Source organism: Nannobrachium achirus (assembly GCF_963921795.1).
Source record: "Nannobrachium achirus genome assembly, chromosome: 12".
Classification (NCBI taxonomy): domain Eukaryota; kingdom Metazoa; phylum Chordata; class Actinopteri; order Myctophiformes; family Myctophidae; genus Nannobrachium; species Nannobrachium achirus.
In genome coordinates this window covers 26,445,656-26,469,060 of record NC_137832.1, presented here as the reverse complement: position 1 = coordinate 26,469,060, position 23,405 = coordinate 26,445,656, and the positions used below count along the sequence as shown (strand labels likewise).

Sequence of the window (23,405 nt, the reverse complement as noted above, 5' to 3'; positions counted from 1 at the left end):
GGGATCTCCATGTACAGTATGGGCATAAAAGGGCATGATGTCATATGTGATAGACATCATAGGACTTTCACATAACGAATAACTGAGTAAGCATGTTTGGGCTCACAGCATATCTCCATATACAGTACATGGATCTCCATATATGGGTACTATGGGTCAACATATGGGTAACTGGTCCGATATACATCACTGGCCAGATGGCAAAGACATGGCGCGACCTCGCCCTATGTCGCCCTGAGGCGTCTTACTAGTGGTTATTAGTAGAGTAGTTTGCAACATTCTTTGCTGAAATGCAGGCAGGGACACACAACAGACAGGACTGATCTCTGTCTGGCAGTGATCATAATGCATGCTCTTGTGTGCAATAAAATGTGGTCAATGGGTAGGGCATGAGTCATGACATTGACACACTGGTTATATGGGCTCCATTCATTGTGTAGCCCAGTAGGTGGTGCATAGCATTAAAACCCTAAATTAAATTACGTATTGTCACTCACTGAATATAACTTATTTATTTATTTGTTTATTTATTTATTCCTGAAAATAAAAAGCAATGACACTATATGATTAAGTATAAATGCAAGCTTGACTGCCATCAAGGTTCTACTTGCAGGCAAAAATCTATACTGATTTGTCACTTTGCTGGAAAAACAAATTAGAGGACAATTTCTTCATTTTTTTTTTACAAACAAGGGTTCATATTTTGGATTGTAATTAGAGAAAAGAAAAGATGAGTGTTAAAATAGTTTCATTTACTGCTTTCTATCGTTTTAGCGATTTAAATTATTTTGATTTTAGTTTCAGTTTTGATTTCATGCTTACAAGTGGCTAAATATGTATTTTTAGACACAATAAGCCCATTCCCAAGATGCACTGCAATCTTTCATGGGTAGATGTGACTGGGTAGATGTGATGGGTAGTGTGTTACTGTAAATAGTAATAAAGAAATTGACAGCTTATTGTGTCTAAAAGTACATACTGTAGGGCTATTTAGACACCTGTACGCATGCCCCCAGTGCCCCCACTCACTGAAATCAATATTATATTCAATGTAGGCTACTACATTTTAACACTTTTCTCTAAAATATATATTTAAAAAAATGCCATTATCCTGTGCTGTAAATCTGACATCTCACAAATAGATGTATGAATGGATTTACAAGGTGTAGAAATGTCCACCTGCTGGAAAAAAGCATTCCAGCAGTTACACTACATCATTTGAACAGAGAAAGCCGAGCAGGGGCAGGGGGTGATAATAGCTAATGCCAGTGTGGTCATACTGGGAAGCTGTCAGAATCTGACAGATGACTGTGCACCCACCATTTCTGTTGCTGACAGCGGAACGTCAGCGTGGAAATGACATGATGAGGCATCGCCTCTGACAGACACAGACACAAAAATAGTGCTTTGTGGCAAAGTGTAGCCGACACTGTGAGAAAATGATTATTTTTACATTGGCTTCCTTCCTAGGGTAAATTGTAGGGTGGCGGAAATACGTCAGTTGTGTGGGATCTGTGAAGCTTTTAGTGTTCTCTTAATTTCGGATGAAGGGGGGATAAGAGGGCAGGAGGAGATTTTAATCACTCCTGTCGCTTTAAGGACACTTATCAAAGCCTTATTATGCGAAGAGAAAATACGATGAGCCACGAGCAACTGAGCAACCGTGGACCGATTAGAGTGGATTTATACGAAACTTAATGTTATTCAACATGGAACAGACCGCTCACACACGTAATGGAGTTTGATTACACGGCGAACGGTTGTCCTTTTTGGACCGATCGGACCATTTAGAAAAAAATATTGCGCATAAGTAGCTCCAGACTTGGGATCCCTGCCCCGATCGTTTACGGTGGAACTTGTCATAGAGGAATATGGCTTTGCGTTGAAACTTGTCAGTCGCTTGTTGTATAATCCCCATCTCTTTAACGATCGTGATCGATTAGTGCTTATGCGGTTCGTGAGTGTTTTTTGACGGATAGAATCCAAGCGTGTTATTTGACAGCGGAATCATCATGGATCGGGTGGCGGAAAACAACGGGCAGCGACACGATTTCTCTCCGCTGTCTGCGGCATGCAGCAGCAGCTAGCCTGGCTGGTAACGTTTGTGTTGTTATTGCAATGCAACAAAGTTGCAACGCGAGTGGAATTGTACGATTTGTAACTATTTGACCCTTTTTGCACCTGCTTTAGAAGAAGGACCGCGTCGACGTTGGTTTGGCTTCGCGATACATTAAGGGAGGATTCGCGTCGCTTTCTCGCCTGTGCATGGGATATACTTGGGACGTTTATTTGTAAGAGACTCGGGAGGTTTACAGTCAAGGTCATTCCTCGAGTGTTATTAGCTTATAATTGTGTTATTTATACACACACACCCTATCGTCTTGTCAGAGCGTAGCCTTACGCCAGTCAGTCAGTCAGTGTGTTATTTTGGTTGACCGCACAGGGAGATAGAGAGAGAGAGAGTGCAGATAGATTAGGTTGGTTTTTAAGAGTGATTTATTTCCATTGCAACATTTCTAAAAAATGGATGGCAAATTGAAGCAAAGTCGGAGGTCCCGGTCCAAACGCGAGAGGGTCCGGCGACGGGAGGCCGGCAGCAATAAGGATGCCCGCAGTCCGAACAACCAGAATTCGTCTTGCTCCGACAGAGAGCAAAGTCCCGGTGGAGGAGATGCCGCCGCCTCCCTGCACGGAAAAAAGGCTCCGCACTCCACAGCCTCAGCCAGACCCTCAGCCAGAGCCACAGCCAGAGCCTGTCGCCCCCCTCGTCGAAAGAGACGAGAGTCCAGCTCTCAAGAAGAGGATATCATTGATGGATTTGCTATAGCCAGTTTCACAAGCCTGGACTGCCTGGAGGTAAGAACCATCATCATGTTCCTTATGGCAAACACGACTCTTTAGTTTGCATTATGATATATATCAGTGGTTCTCAAACTTTATTGTGCCAAGGACCCTCAAATTGACACTTATTAGCCTGCGGACCCCCCATTTAAAAAATGATATGCCAGGGACCCCATTAGAGAAGATTTGTATGTCTCTAGCAGTGATTCTCAACCCTTTTAATTTCAATGACCCCCAGTTTGACATGCTTTAGGCTATATGGACCGCCATTTAAGCATTTCTATCTCTGAGACCCCAATAGTAAATTAAATGTTAATTTAACTCTTGAGAGTGTACATTTGGACCCAAATGGTTCCAATTGTACACTCTCAGACCTATAAGGGTCCATTTGGTTCCTTCCTATCTATGATTTAGCTGGGAACCACCTGGCTGGAACTACCTCAAGGACCCTTTCTTGGGGTCCCCGGACCCCACTTTGAGAACCACTGCATTATATTAGTTATAAGCTTTGATTTTAATGGGATGTTTGCTGCTGCTTGTGCTTGTTGGTTGTTGTTGGTTGGAGAACTTGGAATGCTCTCCGAAGACGTTTTTCATTGGCCGAGTTGTCATTGCAGTGCTGATATCTTTGCTCTGTGATCATCATGTGTCTTGCATCAGTCATATATCTGTGGCCGGCACCGTGGGGTATTGCTATTATAACTCTTTACGTTATCGACGTCTTATCCTTTTTGATGCTGATTCTGCCTCGGATGGTTTACATTCCCTGTGAGACCACATCCAGTCAATTCTGTCATCTCTTTAATCCCATTAAGCCTACGTTCCAAATGACAAGTAAAACATTCTTGCCTTCAGGACAAAATGACAAGGCCGAGGTTGTCCTACTTTCCAGCCCTTGCACTCAGAGTGCCGCTTAGCTTTAATAACAGCAGTAGCCGTGTTTATGTTAATAAGTACCTTTAATAACCGTAGCCGCTGCCATAATACAGAACCTCTGGGGTCAATGTATTGTAACATGGTTACACCACTTAAAAGGTCACAGTTCAGACCACGGGCCCCTTCATTTTGCTGACCTTTCTCCTCCCCATGTAGGCTGCATCACCAACTCAACACAATTGCTGCTTGTCACTCTCTCTCTTTCTCTCTCTCTTTCTCTCAAACACACACACACACACACACACACACACACACACACACACACACACACACACACACACACACACACACACACACACACACACCTTGCCTGCATCTATAATGCATTAGTGTTGCATACATTGGAAGCCACTGTGGAGAGGTCTCCCCATGCATTTACCCTGCATCATTCATGCATTAGTTCAGCAAATAACTCTTAAGCTTAAAACTGTACTAAAAACGGTGATTGTGAAAAACTGGTAGCAGATGAGCCATTGTAACTGGAAACAATAATTCGTCTTTGGGATATAGTAGTGAAAGTGCAGCAGTGATTGTGCAATGCAGAATCCAGTAAGAGGTACTGATTGTATGTAATGGCTACAGCAATACATCGTTAGCTAATGTCGGATGAACTACACTAGCACGCTGCCAGTGTTAGCAATGACACTATTACTTGTGTTGAGAATGTTGTTATGTTGGCTCATAAGGACACTTACACAAAAGGTTGAATGGGCGATTCCGTAACTTGGAGTGGGTCATCAATTTGCCACCTTCCATCTGTTAACAGGCTGAGCTTGTCTGGGTCATCAGTAATTATATTGCTGTTCCATTTAGCCTGGCCCCTTCACGCTGGGTGTGAAAGCAGATAGGGCTGAAAGGAGTGTCCATACAAACCAAGTTTGTGTGTATTTGTCTGCGCGTGTATTTTGTCTGCACGCGTGTGCACGCTTGTGTGTTTGAGTATGAGTCTGTAACAAAATTGCTGGTGTGACTTTCAGTGTGAATGTGAATATAAGGTGCTTAAAATGCGTCTGTGTGAATGTCGAAATGTTTTGCTTTGTATGCAAAAGGAGAATTGTTGTAATGTATGCCCATGCGTGTGTGTGTGTGTGTGTGTGTGTGTGTGTGTGTGTTGCGCGCGTATGTGTGCGTGCGGGCGTGCATGCATGCATGCATGCGTGCGTGTGTGTGCATAGGCAAATCAGTTTCCATGAGTGCAAGGAGCTCTGTTATCACATAGTGATAGTGTGTGAGTAGGGAGTACTATGCATGCCCTTGGTGCTGCATGTATTCCAGTGTATATACTGTGACAGCTGCTGACTATGGATGTCTTTGGGGATGTCACAGCAGCAGCAAAGTGCTCTTCACTGGCATGATCCAGCCAGCATGCTGGTGCCTCTTCTCTGCTCCTGGGAACAAAGCACCCTGCCCTACTGACACAAGGAAACTCTCTCGCCACAGTTGTTCCCCCTGTGGCTTTATGTAGTTTGGATCCACATTTGTCCTTGTTTTTGGTCCCAGTTATGGGTTGAATTCGTAGCATCAAGGGAATTCCTGAAATCTGGGGAATAAACTCTAGTGATTCCTCTGTGGCTTCTTGTTGCAGTTTCTTTACGCACCGCAAAAGAAGTGTAAATTTGTCTTTTTTTTGTCATGGGTAATTTTAGTTCTGCCTCCGCATTCATCTGTGTTTGTCCCAGATTTGTCCCAGACTGCATTGCTCAAAACATTTGTTTGGGTACTTAATCATACTAAAAACCTTCCATCTAAACAGTGTCTAGTGCAGGTTGCAGTGCTAAGGATTTCCTTGTGATACTTGTTGTCACTTGTGTTCATGTTTTGCCTATTCTGAACAAATACACCAAGGATCTTTGTGTTTTTCCAGAGAAACATGGCAACATTAAACTGCCATTTTAATTTCACACTTAACCTAGCAGTGGTGTTGATTGTCTCTCTACAGGGTGCTACACCAGCTCTCAATGAATACAGGAGAAATGCTACACTCGACTGACAAGCTTATGTTTCCAGGCCAAACAAATGAGGCATGATATGGCTCCATATGAGATGCTACTAGCATGTCAGCTACTTGTTTCTAATTGGTCTGATTTGCATGCAAATGGTCTTCTGCTGTTAAATGATGACAGTGGATTGGTGTTACAATTAAGTGCACAATTGCGTATGCTGATTCTTTGTGTGGCCTAACGACTTTGCTGCACACAGTTACACAAATAAGCATAATGATGTGGTCACTTTTGTGCCAACGCAGAAAGCAATACAGATGTCATGAACCCTGTTTCAATTTCACTTTACTGCAGTTACATTTAGTTTTAAGAAGTAGGCCACAGATTCAACATTCTGGTGAGTGGGCTTTTCTTTGAAATCTGCAATGCAGCCCCTTTCATGGCATGGCAGACCAGTGAGTCAGTAGTCAGTGTATTGTAGTCTACTACAATATTATGTATAGTAACATTTGCAAGCGTTCATATCAGTCACTTGTCTTCTATTGCTGTCAGTGTGGGCTCGAGTGGTGCTCATCACCTACAGTGCCTGGCTGCTAATTGCTTATCAATTATCCAGAGGACACAGCACCATTGAACCGGGCAATAGCAAGTGACCTATCTCATCATGCTCCCATGAGCCCACACAGTGTTGTTGGCGGAGAGCAAGCAAGTGAGTGTGTGGTCCTCTTGACCTCCTCTAAGTGACGGATGGCCAGCGCGGCTGTGTTTATGTCGGGGGCCGTACAGCCGGGCCACAGTCTCATTAGCACTGGGCTGCCACCCTGCTCTTTCACACTCCACTGATATCAATCTCCTGTTCTCTCAGGGTTGGCTGAGCCTGCCTGGTCAACATACCCGTCCGTAACTGCCCTAAAAGTCAAAGAGCGGCAGACCGTGAGATCTACTGCCCTAGGATATTGACATGTGATAGTAGTGATGTGCTGGGTTAAAATAAGACCTGAGCAGAAAAATACCAGACCCCAGACACTTTGATCTCATCCCGGTGGCAGGTTGTCCAGTAGTAGTGGTATAGTGTCCTGTATCTGAAAGGTCACAGATTTGATCCTGCTCGTTTTGTCTGCCCCTGTCATTTGGTCCTTGGAGCTCTATAGGTCCTGACATTCTGGGGAGATGTTTAGCTCATGTGTCACAAAGTGTTGATTTCTTGGTCACAGAGGCACTATGGCAATACAAAAAAAACTATTCATGTGATCCTCCTGTTTGTGCGGGAGTTCCCCACAGGATACACAGGTGACTGAAAACCACACTTGGCATGACGCTCCTGATTCTCAGGCTTTTGCATCGATGGGATCACACTCCCTTGACATGAGGCTCAATCCGCTGCGCCCGCCTCGCCTGCTCCCGTAACCTATTTCATTATAGCCCCAAAGCAATTTGTGGCACCGGCTGTATTTGATTATGGTGCGTTTATTTGCTTTGAACCTCCGCTACCACACACACGCACGCGCGCACACACACACACACACACACACACACACACACACACACACACACACACACACACACACACACACACACACAGCCCTACTTTCTCTAGGAAAGCCGCTTACCTACCTGTGCAAATCAACCGTGCAAATAAAGCAGAGCTGCCTTGTCACAACCACCTTATTATGATTAGAAAGTATTAGCAATGATTCGGTGACAATTCCTGGGGAATGTAAGGACAAACACATCTGCTCTGCTGTCACTGATAAATCCTACGCGAGACTTTGGGTGATGGGTTACTGTAATATCCTTTTCTTGTCATTTCTGCATTATTGGACACAAGGAAGAGAGACAGGAAAGACAGGGCAAAGAGAGCGGTTATAACATGGGACACAGGTTGAGATGATATATGATTGATGGCATCATATTGCAAGCGCTGTGTGTACACAGTACATTGTAAGTGCACTTACTTGCTAAATCACCAGGATATTGCTGTAAGTTCATGTTTTTGACTTCACCTGAAGAATGGAATTCCTCTAAACACTTAAAGTTTGAAACTGTGAGGAAATTATGAAACCTTGTTCAAAACCGCGTCGTATTGAAGCGATTGTATACAGCTGCCCAAATGTTACCTGCGGACACTCATATTCATTCATTCGTTCATTGTCTCCACCAGCCGAAGGCTGAGGGAGAGTATGTTTTCCCCTCCGTCCGTCCGTCCGTCCGTCCGTGCGTCCGTGCGTCCGTCCGTGCGTCCGTCCGTGCGTCCTCGCAGTTTGTGAACAGCTAATCTCAGTCACCGTTGGCCCGATCGCTGCCAAACTGAGCACACACACTCCCTGGATGCCAATCTAGAACCTCTGCCCCACATTTTTCAAATCAGCCTCATGGTGGCGCTATAACAGGCCGATTTGTGTGGCCTGGTTGTTACCAGCTAATCTCCGGCGCCGTTGGCCCGATCGCTGCCAAACTGAGCACACACACTCCCTGGATGCTAATTCAGAACCTCTGCCCCACATTTTTTAAATCAGCCTCATGGTGGCGCTATAACAGGCCGATTTGTGTGGCCTGGTGGAGACCTGTGCTCGGAAGAGCACTGCTTCTAGTTCGTTCATTCGTTCATTCGTTCGTTCGTTCGTTCGTTCATATATTGGTGCATCTTGTGGGACCTATGCACAAGTAAGAGGAAACATTTCCGCCTATGAGTCCTGCCATACTTGTTGTGGGGCAGGATTCGAAAAAGTAAAACGTTTCTTCAGTACTTGGAAGTTGTGCAAATGACAGTGTTTATCGCATAGTTGACAAAATGTTGAGGCATAAAAACTGATGGCTGTTGTTTTTTTTTATATTTTGTTGGCTATTAATAGCAACCAACCATGTTGATATCATTATTCCCACCATGCTGATCTTCAATCCAGAAAACCTGTCATTTAGGAGATCCTACTATAGCTTTTTCCCCGACAGCAGCAGCAGGGAAATATGTATTAAGTCCCTAACACAGCTTAACCCTCCCTGTAGGTATCAAACAGGCAAGCTGATAATAAAATCACACAATTATCCGTCTGTCACAATAGTAATAAGATGCGTGATTTGCTTCCCTCTCTTTCCCTCATTTGAGTGACGTGGCCATAGTAAATCCCTCTTTCTCTCCCTCTCTCTCTCCCTCTCTCTCTCTCTCTCTCTCTCTCTCTCTCTCTCTCTCTCTCTCTCTCTCTGCCTCTCGTTAATCCAAAATCTGTCTGTTAATCTGCTTTGACGTGAATTTACAGATTTGTTTGGGGGAGATTTCTTTATCCCGCCGTCTGATTTTAGTTTAGTTTAATATAACACTCCAAATGGGTATTTTCGTTTGGTTGGTTAACCTAAGTGGAGTTCCATTTGTCAAGGACACAGTGCCAAAAATAGAATTTTGGGGCAAAAATCGGTTTCATAAATAGAAACAGCAGCACTTAAGTGGTCCTCAACGTTTTCTGCCCAGCACCAGCATTTGACTTTCTCCATGAAATCATGTGTGTGTGTGTTAGATAACACTATGACGTCAGCTTTATGACCGCGCATGTCTGTCTGTCTGTCTGTGTGCGCGTGTGTATATCTGGGCACAGACTACAGACCCTGCTCTGCGATTCATGCAGCAGGCTCTTTTGATTTGCTCCATAAACTTAACTCAAAGTTTAAGAAATATTCATATGATGACAGCGAAAGGTAAATCAACGTTTCCCTCCCCCCCAATAAATGGTACTGGACATACCATCATGTCAGAGAATGATCAATGTCATGATACTTTGCATGAACTAGCAGAATTGTGACGCAATTTGTCCAGAAAATGAGCTGGTAAAGGGGAAATGACATAATAGAAGTTGTGGATTGGTGGCGTAAGGACTTTCTAATTCTAGTATGTCTCTGTTATGCTTGCTCTCTCTCTGTCTCCCTGTGTTTATTTTGTGTGCGCCAGTAGACACTGTGTGTGTAAGAGACAGGCATGTACTGTAACAGGCATTATCTGTTTCAAATAGGAGAACTTGTAAAACATGGGGGGGGGGGTCATGTTTGTTCATGCGCTAACACTGCCATCACATCCTGCATGTCTGTGATTGCCTGGCGGCACAGTAATCCCATAGACTTCTGTGATTGGCAAGTTTGGTTCTATTAAAGCATGGCGGGACGCATATCCCTTATCTCTGCAATTATACATTATTTTGCCAAATGACATAAGTTGTCATTGGTGTATTTAAAAAATATTCAATATTTTGTTGTCCTTTGCCTGCTGCCTGCATTCAAAGAAATATTATTCTGATTGGCAAGTTTGCAAGATTAGCTGTGGACAGAAGGACAGACATGCGTGCACACACACGCACAGTCACACACAGTCGCACTCGAGTCACGACTGAGATCTCTGCCTGGTGGAAATAACTACTGTAAGCTTATGCTTTTGGCCATGGCTATTAAGGCATTTTGAGTATGATTGAAGTGCTCAGGACCATCATTTGTTTCTTTCATGCCCAGATATCCCTACCTAATATAAGGATTTGAACAGGCAAATTGCCAAATAGTGTCGCTAACAAATGTAACAACTATTACAGTAGTACCGGTAATAGTACTAGTAAGACGCCCCAGGGCAACATGCGACCTCGACCTAAAGGGCGAGATCACGCCAATTCTTGGCCATCTGGCCAGTGATGTATATCGGACCAGTTACCCATATGGTGATCATGGAGATCATGTACTGTAAATGGTACATCCCTTTTATGCCCATACATGGAGATCCCTGCCTGAACCAGCCACACATATATGGGCGGTCTTCCTCCATATATGGGCATTCCCATATGAAGAGTTGTTAGATATGGGCTATTGGGCTTAATATTTATGACATCAGGGATCTCCATATATGGCCATAAAAGGGATTCTGTTAGAGTAGTTCCCATGACATCACAACACACAATCCCTTTATGCCCATACATGGAGATCCCTATCTGAACCAGCCACAGAGATATGGGCCATGTCTTGGCCATCTGGCCAGTGATGTATGTATATCGATGACATCAGGGATCTTCATATATGGGCATAAAAGGGATTCTGGGGAATACCCATATATGGACTTTTACATAGGTGATGTCACCTGTGATGTCACTGTGATGTGTTAAGGGAACCACAGTGTCAGACGTGACCTACAGAGATACACGGATACGTGGACAAGATGTGCCGGATTTCATAGTAAACTTCGCAATTACATTATAAATTATAACTACAGTATTTTCTGGACTATAAGGCGCACCTGACTATAAGGCGCACTGTCAATGAATGGTCTATTTTCAAACTGTTTTCATATATAAGGCGCACCTGACTATAAGGCGCACATAATAGACGCTACCGTTGCGTTATGCATCCAACAGATGGAGCTGTGCTAAAGGGAATGTCAATGTCAATGAATGATCCATATATAAGGCGCACTGGACTATAAGGCGCACTGTAGTTTTTTGAGAAAATTAAAGGCTTTTAACAGTTTGACTGCCACGGGAGGGATATACCGCCCGCCACTTCCTGCGCAATCTTGCCAATTAAAAAGTAGGGAGGGATATACCGCCCGACCCTTTTTTTTCATATTACAGTAGTACAGTGTTGGATCTATGCGGTAACCAAGATACAGCCCTTTTGGACGATGGGACGGTCGTCATGCATGACAATTCAGTGGCGTCAGTTCAGAACAAGCTAAGGTATGGCAACATGACTGGTGTCTGGTGAAGACACCAGTCATGTTGCCATACCTTAGCAACAGGCACGATGAAAAGTACATTTTTATTATTTCCCCCTGTCAAGGTATGGCAGCTGCATACCCCTGCCATACCCAATTGACGCCCCTGCATGACATCACACGCTCATTTGACCAAATTCAAGCATGCTGGTTGGCCGGTTCCCCCCAGAAACAAGGGTCTAGAGGCCCATTATACACACAACAAGAGTTCAGTGACTTCACCGGACACACAGCAATCAGAGGGAGAGAGAGATATATTGAGAGAAAGAGCGAGAATCAGAAGCAGCAGAGAATTTAGTTATAAAATCATTAGATTTAGTATTATTTAGAGAGATAGGCAGCCGAATCATGCCCCGCATCCCGTGGTCTCTCCCCGCGCCGGGTCAGCGGAGTGGCGACATGTCGGAATGGAGAGCGACACCCCCCCGCGCCATGCCCCGTGGACAGTCTGACTCTGGACACCAAGCCCGCAGTCAACGGCGGTGGCCGGCGCTCTTCCACGATCGGTTCATCAGCGACTAGCGAGGGCCTCTGCTGCTACATCCACTGCCTCGATTTTGGATCTGGCGGCGAGAAGAGCTCCTACGGGCGATCGGTTCATCGAAGGCCTCGGCTGGTAGGATCCACGGCCTCGATTTTGGATCTGGCGGCCAGAAGGCAGAGCACCGATTGCTGCCGTTTCTCCCCGCGCCCTGTAGGATGCACTGCGAACCCGGTAAGCGTTACAAACTTTATGTTCTCTGTTTCACTTTGTTCTATACGTCTGTCTTTCAATGTTATATGAGATCAGTGCTGTGGTCTACCTGTAACGGTAACGCACGTATACGGGGTCTGCTGTCGGACTTGCCCGACTTGTGACACCCTCGCGGGCAGGGCGCCGCCAGCCGCTGGCCTCTATACCTCCGTGATGGAGGAAAAATAAAATATGAATAGCGTCTGCCCTCTTGAACCTTTCAAAGTAGCGTATTTGATAGGGATTATGCACAATAGCGTCTGCCCTGGCCAAACGAATAGTGGGTGATCGTCTAGAACACACCACTGAGATGCATAAAGTGTGGTTCCTGTTGAAATAAGCCATGAATATGTAGCCTACTTCTTTCTAATGCAAGCTTGTAATACATTCTTCAATCAATCAATAAGCCTGACCTGCTATTGTTTTTTTTTCACGTAGGGTGCATTTGGTTTCATTATACAATTCAATTCAATTCAAAGGAGCTTTATTGGCATGAGAAAACATACGTTTACATTGCCAAAGCAAGTATAACAAATACAATAAAAAAAACAGTTGAAAATGGGGAACATATATACAGTTGGAGGGGGTACAGCATTGTTCAAACAGAGCTATGTCGCATTGTGACATTTTATATATATACAGGGTACAAATAGCAGCATTATTTTCCTACATAAAGGTATCAGCTCTGTTTCATACTGTATGTGCAGTAGGTCTAGATGTCAATCCATGGTTTGTAGTAGCTGTAAGTTCCACCAACTTCTTCCAGTAAGAATACATTTCTTTATAGTTTAGTTTTTTATCGTGTGTGTATACCTAGATAGATAGTTTAGTAATACAATCTGTGTGTGTGTGTGTGTGTGTGTGTGTGTGTGTGTGTGTGTGTGTGTGACATAATAACCTATCAAATCGATCTACAAATCTACAGTAGTTATGTCAGTCTATAGGCTCTGCCAGCAGAGCCAATAGACTGGCATAGCTGTAGATTTGTATCAAAGCAGAGCCCATAGAATTCAGTGGCCACGTATATATACATACATTTGAAATTATTTAGACTAGTGAAAACAGCCGATCTACAAGCACACAACGCCTCGCGGTGCGAGGCGTTGTGTGCTTGTAGATCTGCTGTTTTCAGACGTATACAGACGTATCATTTAGTATTTTTTTTTCTTCTATCATATACAGGGCCCGTGGAGTCTGACTGGATGGAGGAAGGATGGGATCCCACAGTCTACCCATTCCCTGCTACGCCATGAGCTGCTGGAGACGATCTGCAACCAGACCAATGACAACGCAGAGGACAGTATGATGGCGGAGATAGCAATAGCGGAGGAGTCAGGTCAGGTCACTGTAGGTTCGCTTCCTGGACCAATGTCACTCTATGGGAGCTGAAGAACTTCTGGGACTTCTCTTCCTCGTTTCCCAGAACAATGAACACACACGAACACACACACACACACACACACACACACACACACGCACGCACGCACACGCACACGCACACGCACACAAACACACACACACACACACAGGGTGAACCGTACCATCTAGTGGCCAACTACAAATAGACATTGTTGTGCTGCCTGCCTTAGAATACAGTACTTTATTTTGACTTTTATATTCTTTTATTTATTCTTTACTTGCTGCACATTTATTTTATTTTACTTTTGTGAAGTCATATTTGTGATTTTTTTTTTTTTTTTTTTTTATATTTGTAAATATTGTTGAACATAAATATGTTCATGCTGGATGTGTGAGGTACTCACCAGGGTTAGGGTTCGATGTTGCCATAAAATAAAAGGTTGACATCGCTTTTCTGACTTTTTGTCTTCCTGACCTTCTAGACCAGGTAAAAACACAGTGAATTCACAGTGCATAGTTCTATCAAACTGTAAGACAACTTCCACCTTCTGAGTCATTCCATACTTTTTCACTTTGCCCCCTTGAAACTAGACGATGGTACAATATTTTTTAAACTTTTTTTGCAGAGAATGAAAGCTGGTTTCACATTCTTTCTGTCAAGGGTACTTGTGTTCTGTTACCATTTACCAATTTGTCGCTATGGCTTCCTAAAGTTTTTTTTCTTTGAACTCAAATATCTCAGAATCTAGATTTCTGAGGTTATTGACTGGTTTGCGCAGTGCGCACTCTCGAGCACCTATCTCCAAAACCGCTCACCGAAATCACTCCAAAATTTTTTTGGTAAAAAAAAAAATCCTCTTTTACCAAACCTCCCATTTTTGTTCCGATGTGAATATCGGATCATTAAGTGTGCCTGCCATGCAACGCAATGGCAAAACACTTATTGTAATCCGCCATACTTAATTAATTAAGTCCATAGTTTCGCCACAAATTTCTGCACGTAATAACTGCCGCACAATTTACGCCACCCACGCAATATATACATCAAAACGTGAGGCTCGGCCGGGAATAGGTTGCTATTACTTTTCTTTCCGATCCGCGTTACCATTGCGACGTAATTCGCAAAAAACGACGCCAAAAAACCCCATTGACTTAGAATGGGGGAAACTTCGGCACGTAATAACTGCCGCACGATTTACGCCACCCCCGCAATATATACATCAAAATGTGCGGCTCGGCCGGGAATGGTGTGCTATTACTTTTCTTTCCGATCCGCTTTACGATTGCGATGTAATTCGCAAAAAACAACGCCCAAAAACTCCATTGACTTTGAATGGGGGACTCCGAAAAAAAACCAGGAACTTTGGCGCCACATAACTCTGCCATACTTTTGCCTAGCAACGTCATTTAAAATGTAAAATGCTCACACAACTTTGGTCTTTTTCCGACCAATAGGGATGAGCTGTAATTGATTAAGCCTCGCCCCCTCTTTAACAGGAAGTGCCCTTCACCAAACAGGAAGTGCCTCTATAACTCATGATCCGTTTGTCGTACAGACTTGCGGCTGGTGTCATACCTTTTCTTTTTTTCTCAAATTTTTTTTTCTCAATTTTTTTTTTCTCAAATTTTTTTTTTCTCAATTTTTTTTTCTCAAATTTTTTTTTCTCAAAATTTTTTTTTTCTCAAAATTTTTTTTTCTCAAATTTTTTTTTCTCAAATTTTTTTTTTCTCAATTTTTTTTTCTCAAATTTTTTTTTTCTCAAAAATTTTTTTTCTCAAAAACTTTTTTTTCTCAAATTTTTTTTTTCTCAATTTTTTTCTCAAATTTTTTTTTTTCTCAAATTTTTTTTCTCAATTTTTTTTTCTCATTTTTTTTTTCTCATTTTTTTTTTCTCAATTTTTTTCTCAAAAATTTTTTTTTCTCAAAAATTTTTTTTCTCAATTTTTTTCTCTAATTTTTTTTTTCTCAAAAAAATTTTTTCTCAATTTTTTTTTCCTCAAAAATTTTTTTTCTCAAAATTGTTTTCTCAAAATAATTTTTTTCTCAAAAAAATTTTTTCTCACATTTTTTTTTCTCAAGATTTTTTTTTCTCACAATTTTTTTTTCAAAATTTCTTTTTCTCAAAAAAGTTTTTTTCTCAAATTTTTTTTCTCACAAAACAATTTTTTCTCAAAAAACTGTCGTTAAAGTGCGACCCGTGATAACGGCCAAAAATGCTCCAAAACGCCACTAATTAGTCGAAATGGCTGACTTCCTGTTTGGTTTCTGATTGGCTGCTGGCCTTGTGACGTGGGTAGAGCTGCGAGGGCCTGGTCATCGCTGCTTGCAGCTTTAATTCATTAATCGTCCATGACCTTAATTGGGGCCTATTTCGCCAAACAGGAAGTGCCCCTCACCAAACAGGAAGTGACCCTTGATCTCGTGAACCGTTTGTCATACAGACACGCGGGTTGCGTCAAATGAAATAACGCTAATGCTAACACCAACCGCTACACAAGGTTGCACAGACTTAGCGAGCTGCAGGCACACTTAAAATTTCTTAGAAATTTTCTCTTCTAGTTTTCAATATATTCCCTGGAATCGGGGCAGAATGAATGGGACCTAATGGTGGCATTGGTCAGGGTGGGGGGCCGGGGGGGTCTGGCAGTCAAAGTGTTAAGTGCGCCTTATAGTCCGGAAAATACGGGGTAAGTACAATATCAAGCCATCGACTCCCTTTCTTGCGGTATCAAATAACAAATTTAGTTGATGTGACAAGTAGCAATTGTAATTGAGAGTCAGCTGTCTGAGAAACACTGAACACCCATCAGAAAGTTTTACGATTCTTAAATCTTTCCAGTGAAGTTGGTATGAAAACACATTTACACCCATCTGCCTCAAGGCCCATGATTTATTCATTACTATGGAGATTCAGAGCTATTATTGTTACAGTAACACTCAAACACCACTGTCTTCCCCTGCCAACAGCTGTTGGTTCTGCCAACATCCAGCGCTGCTGTCAGTGTTCCTACAAATTAGGATTCTTTTGTAATCACATGTATTCATGTCATTTTACAATTTTATGATATCGGTGTTAATGCTAGGGCTGTCACGATTATGACATTTTACATGATGATTAATGTCACTCAAATAATTGCGATTAATGATTTAATTGCTATTTCCACTATTTTTCAACATGGAAACGATTATGACGATTATGAAAAATAATCACGATTATGTCAAATAATTGCGATTAGACGATTATGTAATAATTGTGACAGCCCTAATCACAGGTATTCATGTCATTTTACAATTTTGTGATATCGGTGTTAATGCATTGAAGTGTTTTATTTCAATATGTCCAAATGGATGGAAAATAATTTGATGACAAAATGATAAATCAGGGTATTTCAATGGATGTGCCAATTGGTCCATGATGACAGGATCCTTTTATATTTACAACAACTGAATGATAAAATTAAGGCATTATTGTTTCCCCAAAACAGTATTAAAACTCAATTAAATTTGTTTTGATGACATGATTAGTTGAGAGACATGTTGACGAATTACAAAGCAGCACAGTACAGTACATGCTGATGCACTACAAATATCTGGAACGGCTGTCTGTCTGTCTGTCAGTCAGTCAGTCTGTCAGTCTGTCCGTCACCTCACATTTTTCCCCTACTCATATCTCTGCCACCGTTGCCCTGATCCATGCCAAACTTTGCACACACACTCTTTGGCTGTCAAACCACAACCTCCACTCATTTCTCACATGGCCCTCTTCTAGCGCCACCATGAGGCCGATTCTTGCAAAACACATTTTTGGACACTGCTCCTACAGATTTTGCTCAAAAATCACGCAAATCGGTACACAGTATCTCTACAGTCATGTCATCAACATGCATCTGTCCCATCTGGTGCCACCATCAGGCCGACTTTTGCAAAACACATTTTTGGACACTGCTCCTACAGATTTTGCCCTAAAATAGATAGATAGATACCTTTATTATCCCAAGGGGAAAAATCACGCAAAGCGGTACACATTATATCTAAAGTCATGTCATCAACATGGATCTGTCCCATTTCCCATATTCCCTCCTGATTGCCTACCATTGCCTTCTAAAGTTTGTGTATGCGACCTGACGGTCGCTTATCTCCCGATTAGGGAGTCTTACTGGTATTAAGCACAGTTACTGTAGCGTGAACACTCAAAATTAAAATCACAATAATGGCAACGCTGATGCAGAAATAATATCGACAACTGTGATACATCAGTATATCCACACAGTACTGAGGAAAAGAGTCAGAGTTGTGTATGTATTTATTAAGAGAGCAAAACCCCAGTGTTTCAAGGTTGTGGTGGTTTCCTCAGAGTGGTTCTGACATACAATGGTCAGCAGGGTTGTATACACCCTCCAGACACGTGCAATGTGTTCATTCAAATGCAGATATGTCTACTTGTCTAGACATATTGAAAGTAGCGCCAGAAGATGCTGACACACTCTCAGTTAATGTTGCAGCGGCATTGCAGTATTAAGGCATCTTGGCTATACCGACAGCAAATGTTTTTCCTCTTTTCTTTTTCATTTCGCAGGGGCTGCTGCAATCCTTCCTTGCCATTTTCTTCTCCTTACAGCGATAGTGATAGCAGCATTGTGTATCATATCATCACTGTCGGGCAGAAACCTCGTATGTCCAAGTTTCACATTTTTTATGTTTTTTTTGTAAAGCCCTGCTTCATCATACAAGACTGTCGTACAAAACTAGTGAACATCGCAAATCTACAAGCACATAGCGCCTCGTGTGCTTGTAGATCTACTATTTTCACTACTTTAACTTGTTTTTTTTAAATAATAATTACAAAAATTTAATTTTTGGACATACAAGGTTTCCACCCGACAACAACGATATGCTGTTGCTGACAAAACATCTCCAGGTTTAATTAACAAGACAGCCCCCTCCTGAGGCACAGCTGCTCATTGGCTAACACGTCCCAGGGAGAGAGGTTTCCTAATGCCAACAGGACGTCCCCATAGCTACCCAACCATCACACACTGTGGAGCTTTAAGCATGAAGCGCTCTCTCTGTCTCTCACACACACACACACACACACACACACACACACACACACACACACACACACACACACACACACACACACACACACGTGCATAGTAGGGCTTTCACCGACTAGTCGACTAGTATAACCACTAGTCGATCTTGTAGGTACTAGTCGAAAAGTCGATAAGAAAAAAACAGAAGAAAAACAATTTTTTCGTAATTTAGTTTTTTAATTTATTAAGTCCTAATGAACTAATTTCAATTCGATTATAGTTATTGTTTTATTTTTAACAACTATTATAAACGGAATATTATTATCCAGTCACAAACACACATCTAGCAGCATCTCCCTACCGAGGGTTAATAATCCCAAAGACAGTTGAGTTCACCCAGAGTTCACCCAAAGTGAAAGTCCGTGTCTGCACACAGGAGTGAGTCGTTGTCCACTACAAGGGGACTAGTTCTACAGAATATAGTTGTTTAACAGTATAAAATCGTACCACCATCAAAGCAGCAAGTGAGGACAGCCCAGTTCTTGCCAGTTCACAACAGACGGCCCAACGTTCATTTGATTAGAAGTCATTACAAGACGGTGGAGTGTTTGTGTTGTGTAGCGAGCTAAACTACTAAGCCTAGCATAGCCATCGCCGACCATGCAAATGGATTATTGTGTACTTTGTTTAACAAGAGACACAGCAGCTACAGTCATGTTGGTGAGTCTATGTTTCCATTCCTATAGCAGCTAAATGCTGGTCTTGTTATGTTGCGATAACGTGCACACGTGGGTTTGTGTGTGTATACGTTGTCATGGTAACTTGACTGCTGTGAAAAGCCGTGCCACAGCGCTCTTTATAATGAAATAATATGTTAACGACTAGTCGACTTGTCGACTAGTAGTGGCTTCAACTAGTCGATCTGTAAAAAATACTAGATGTAAAAGCCCTAGTGCATACGCACGTTCACATGCGTTAACTAGCACTTACTGTAGGTGTAGACATGTAGACACTCATTCGATACACGCACACGGATGCTTGCTAGTATGCACTGGTCCTTAGTTTCCTCACACACAAATACACATCCCATGCGTACAGTGTACATGCACTCATTGCAGTGAACATGTGCATTCCACTCATAAATAAATACACACACACAGCCGAGATACAAATGTACTTGGACTGCTTTTATCCATCTATACCAAGTCTCTCGGGCAAAAGTAAAACGGATCTACAAACTCACAATGTGTCGCGTTGCAACATGTTGTGAGCTTGTATATCTTATTCTTAATGCACACACGCACGCCACGCACACAGACACACACACACACACACACACACACACACACACACACACACACACACACACACACACACACACACACACACACAAAGAGACACACAGACACAGTGTTGGACCTCTACAGTGCACCTGTCCACGCTATCGACCAGTGACCTAAATATATCCAGCCAAGGAAGCGTGTGTGTGTGTGTGTGTGTGTGTGTGTGTGTGTGTGTGTGTGTGTGTGTGTGTGTGTGTGTGTGTGTGTGTGTGTGTGTGTGTGTGTGTGTGTGTGTGTGTGTGTGTGTGTGTGTGTGTGTGTGTGTGTGTGTGCGTGCGCGTGCGTTTGTCAGTATGCAGGTTGGGGGTTGGGAAGTGCCAGAGAGTATCCCATGAAGGATTATCACAATACTGGAACCACAACCCATGCACTGAGCCTGAAGTGCACGTGTAAAAAGCCCTCGGAGTGGATTTGGTTCAAACCATGCCACCATCTTTCATGCATGTAGCCTATTTTCTGCCATTTCTTGTTCACAGTTACACTTCATATTTTAGGCATTAAGGTTATATTGATATCCAGCATGTCTGCCAGTGCCAAGGAAGTGAAACAGTAGAATAAGATAATCTACTTTTCTCATATCTTGTGTTTCTTCCCCTGGCTTTTCTCTCTTACATTAGTATTCTAAATCCATAATATAGCTTGGAGTTATGGACCCTGCATAAAGTATTCCTGCTAGTTATTGCCTGTGATGTGGGTGGTCCAAGAATTTCAAGTAATTTCTGTCTGTGTGTCTATGTGCGCATGGGAATGCGTGAGTGCATGAGATGCTAAATAGTCAGTTTCTTGCTACGTTTCTTGCTACATTATTATTTAGACTTAGAGGACTTGCTTGATATGTGATATTAAGCAATGTTTTGACAAGACTCCATTTGAAGTTACTTTGAAATCATTTAAGGATAATATTTTTTGTCATTCAGCTCAAAGAGATGTCTTCATCTCATCTCTTCTAATCTCATCTCATTTCATGCAACATCTACATTTATGATCTGACGTGAATTTCAAACCTTTGTTTTTTGAGAATATGAGCCATGCTTGACAATTCTCACTGAGTCATGTCGCAGACCTTTTGAGCCAAGCAATGCTTCAGAACTAAACATGACATGCTTGGTATAGCAATGAACAAAACGTATAAAGTCAATGGTGTGCAGATGCTTCCTTTTATTATGAACATGAATGTGTTACTATTAAATGGAAACATGACACAACGTTCTGAAACTGGTAAATTCAACAAAGCAAGTCAAGATTATCAATAGAACCTACCCAGTTATCGCTGTCACAGGTCTTAGGTACGGTAATTTAAATCCATGTTGAAGATCAAACACCAGCCTCTGCCTTAATGTGTGTTTTTGTTTACACTGTGTTGTCAGTGACAGCCGTGGCTCGTCTCAGAGACACACTCGAGGTATGGAGCGTGTCTCGGCGTCTCGGTGCATGTTTCATAAAGCACGCTCGGTGTGAAAGCAATTAGCGCCAACAGTTGTCAACATGCTCCTCTGCTAGCTACAGTAGCAAGCGACGCCGGCTCTGGCGGGAATAGGCTTTATGGGCTGAGCGAGGTTGTTGGCAATAATTTGCTCAGAGCTCTCGCTGATCCCATCTGAAATAGGATAGGAAAATATGATAGCTGTTGCACTCCAGAGACAGCCTGCCTCTGCCTCTCTCTGTCCCAGCAGTCTTGTTTTAATAAGGCTGATTGTTTTGTTTGTTTTTTATGTACTCACTTGTTCCATAAACAAGTGTTAATTTGTTTTATGAACACTTTACTTGCGATGATGATGATGATGATGGTGTTTAGCATTTGAAGATAAAAGCAAGAGAAATGCTGGTGAAAATATAAGGCGAGTCGGAGAAGACATACCCATCTGGCCCTCATGAAAACATCTCACCTCTGGCCTTTTCTTATTTTGACTTACTGATATGAAATCACAAAGTCATAGCTTATAGCATAATGTCTAGGAAAAGTCACTTGCTAGAGACGGCACAGGTCTTACTCTTTTTTAAATATTACAGTTTGCGTGTCATGTGAGCATTGACTTTTGCCAGTGTCAAAGAGTCAAATATGTTATTATATACTCATGCGTAAATAAGACCTACCGTAAACGAGGGTATAATTATTGGGCTTCGGCAGCCATGCAGGCGGGGAAATCTTGCTATTTCTACGTCCCATTATTTCGACCACAGGCGTCGGCAGGTTAGCTACTCACTGAGGTTAGGGTTAGGTTTAGGCATAGAGCAGGGGTCTTCAACATTTTCAGGCCAAGGACCCCTTAGTTGAGAGAGAGATGAAGCAGGGACCCCCACAACCTTTTCATATAGTGTATTTTGGATTCATGTCAATTTGTGTTTTCAGACATTTATCCACTTGAACCGTCAATAAATACTTTATAAACCTGACCTTTCACGCTGTACTTAGTTTGCTCTTTTTCCCTTCTACACTAGAGCTCTTTGCCGAAAATAGCCGATCTACAAGCTTGTAGATCTGCTATTTTTGGCAAAGCTCTCTGAATATGGACACTAGGGTTCAAGTGGTTAATATGAAAAACTAATCTTAGTTTTGGAGGACCCCCCTGTAGTAACTCTGAGGGCCCCCTAGGGGTCCCGGACCCCCTGTTGAAGACCCCTGGCATAGAGGTTAACATTCACCAGCGTCGGCAGGTTAGCATTTCACCAGGTTAAAACTGGGATGTAGTACGGGCGCCTGGTGGCCTAGTGGACCAGGCGTGTACCATATAGGCATTGCCATTTCGGCATCAATGCCTGTCGGCGTCGCCGGTTCGATTCCCGATCCGGGCGACCTTTGCGGCGTGTCACTCCCTGTCTCTCCCCCATTTCCTGTCAGTCTACTGTCCTATCCAATAAAGGCAAAAAGACCAAAAACAAATCTTAAAAAAAGAGAAGAAAAAAAAAAAAAACTGGGACGTAGAACAAAATGTTATGTTGAAATATCGACACGCTCCCGGCAGGTCGCTAGTGTTCTAGGTTTGAAAATATGCACGTTGTGGTTAGGGTAAAAAAAAATGCTGTGGTTAGAAATCAATGGATGGTCCTCGAATGAGTGAGCCTGTGGTGTTTTGCATTGCATCTGTTGCTATTGGTGTGAACAAAACCAAATAAGGAGTTCAGCATACAGTGTGACAGTGTTGGCAGCCACTTCAGTAACCCGCAGCCATGATAACAGAGCTTGGATAAAAGCAGAGTGTTATGCAATGTAGAATGTCTCTCCTCCCCTCTCCTATGTGAATTCCCATCGCTATCTGACTGACAGTAGCCTGTCATCCCAGGCGGAAGATGAAGGGGGGGGGGCCACTGTCATTTTTCCCACTAAAATGAAAGTGCCTTCAACTGCCTTGTCACCGACGACTGAACTCATTGTTTGACATCAAACACGGTATTACTTCAGTCACGAAGCACCAGTGTGCAGGGATTTGGTTGGGGACTGTGTTTTCTTGGTGACATTGGCGATAGAATAACTTTACCAACAG

At 42.7% G+C, this 23,405-nt stretch overlaps 1 protein-coding gene across 4 annotated transcripts in view; it reads left to right on the top strand.

The window, feature by feature from the left end:
• Positions 1–1,808: 1,808 nt before the first annotated feature.
• Positions 1,809–23,405, top strand: part of fbrsl1 (fibrosin-like 1) — a 529,581-nt gene continuing 507,984 nt past the window's right edge. For 3 of the 4 annotated variants that reach the window (XM_080739442.1, XM_080739441.1, XM_080739440.1), the window contains exon 1: positions 1,809–2,856. In XM_080739442.1, the coding sequence (XP_080595568.1) occupies positions 2,524–2,856 (333 nt within the window). In that variant the 5' untranslated portion in view covers positions 1,809–2,523. Of the gene's footprint in view, positions 2,857–19,179; positions 19,301–23,405 lie in introns of those variants that run through there. The other variant, XM_080739443.1, reaches the window with a different exon arrangement.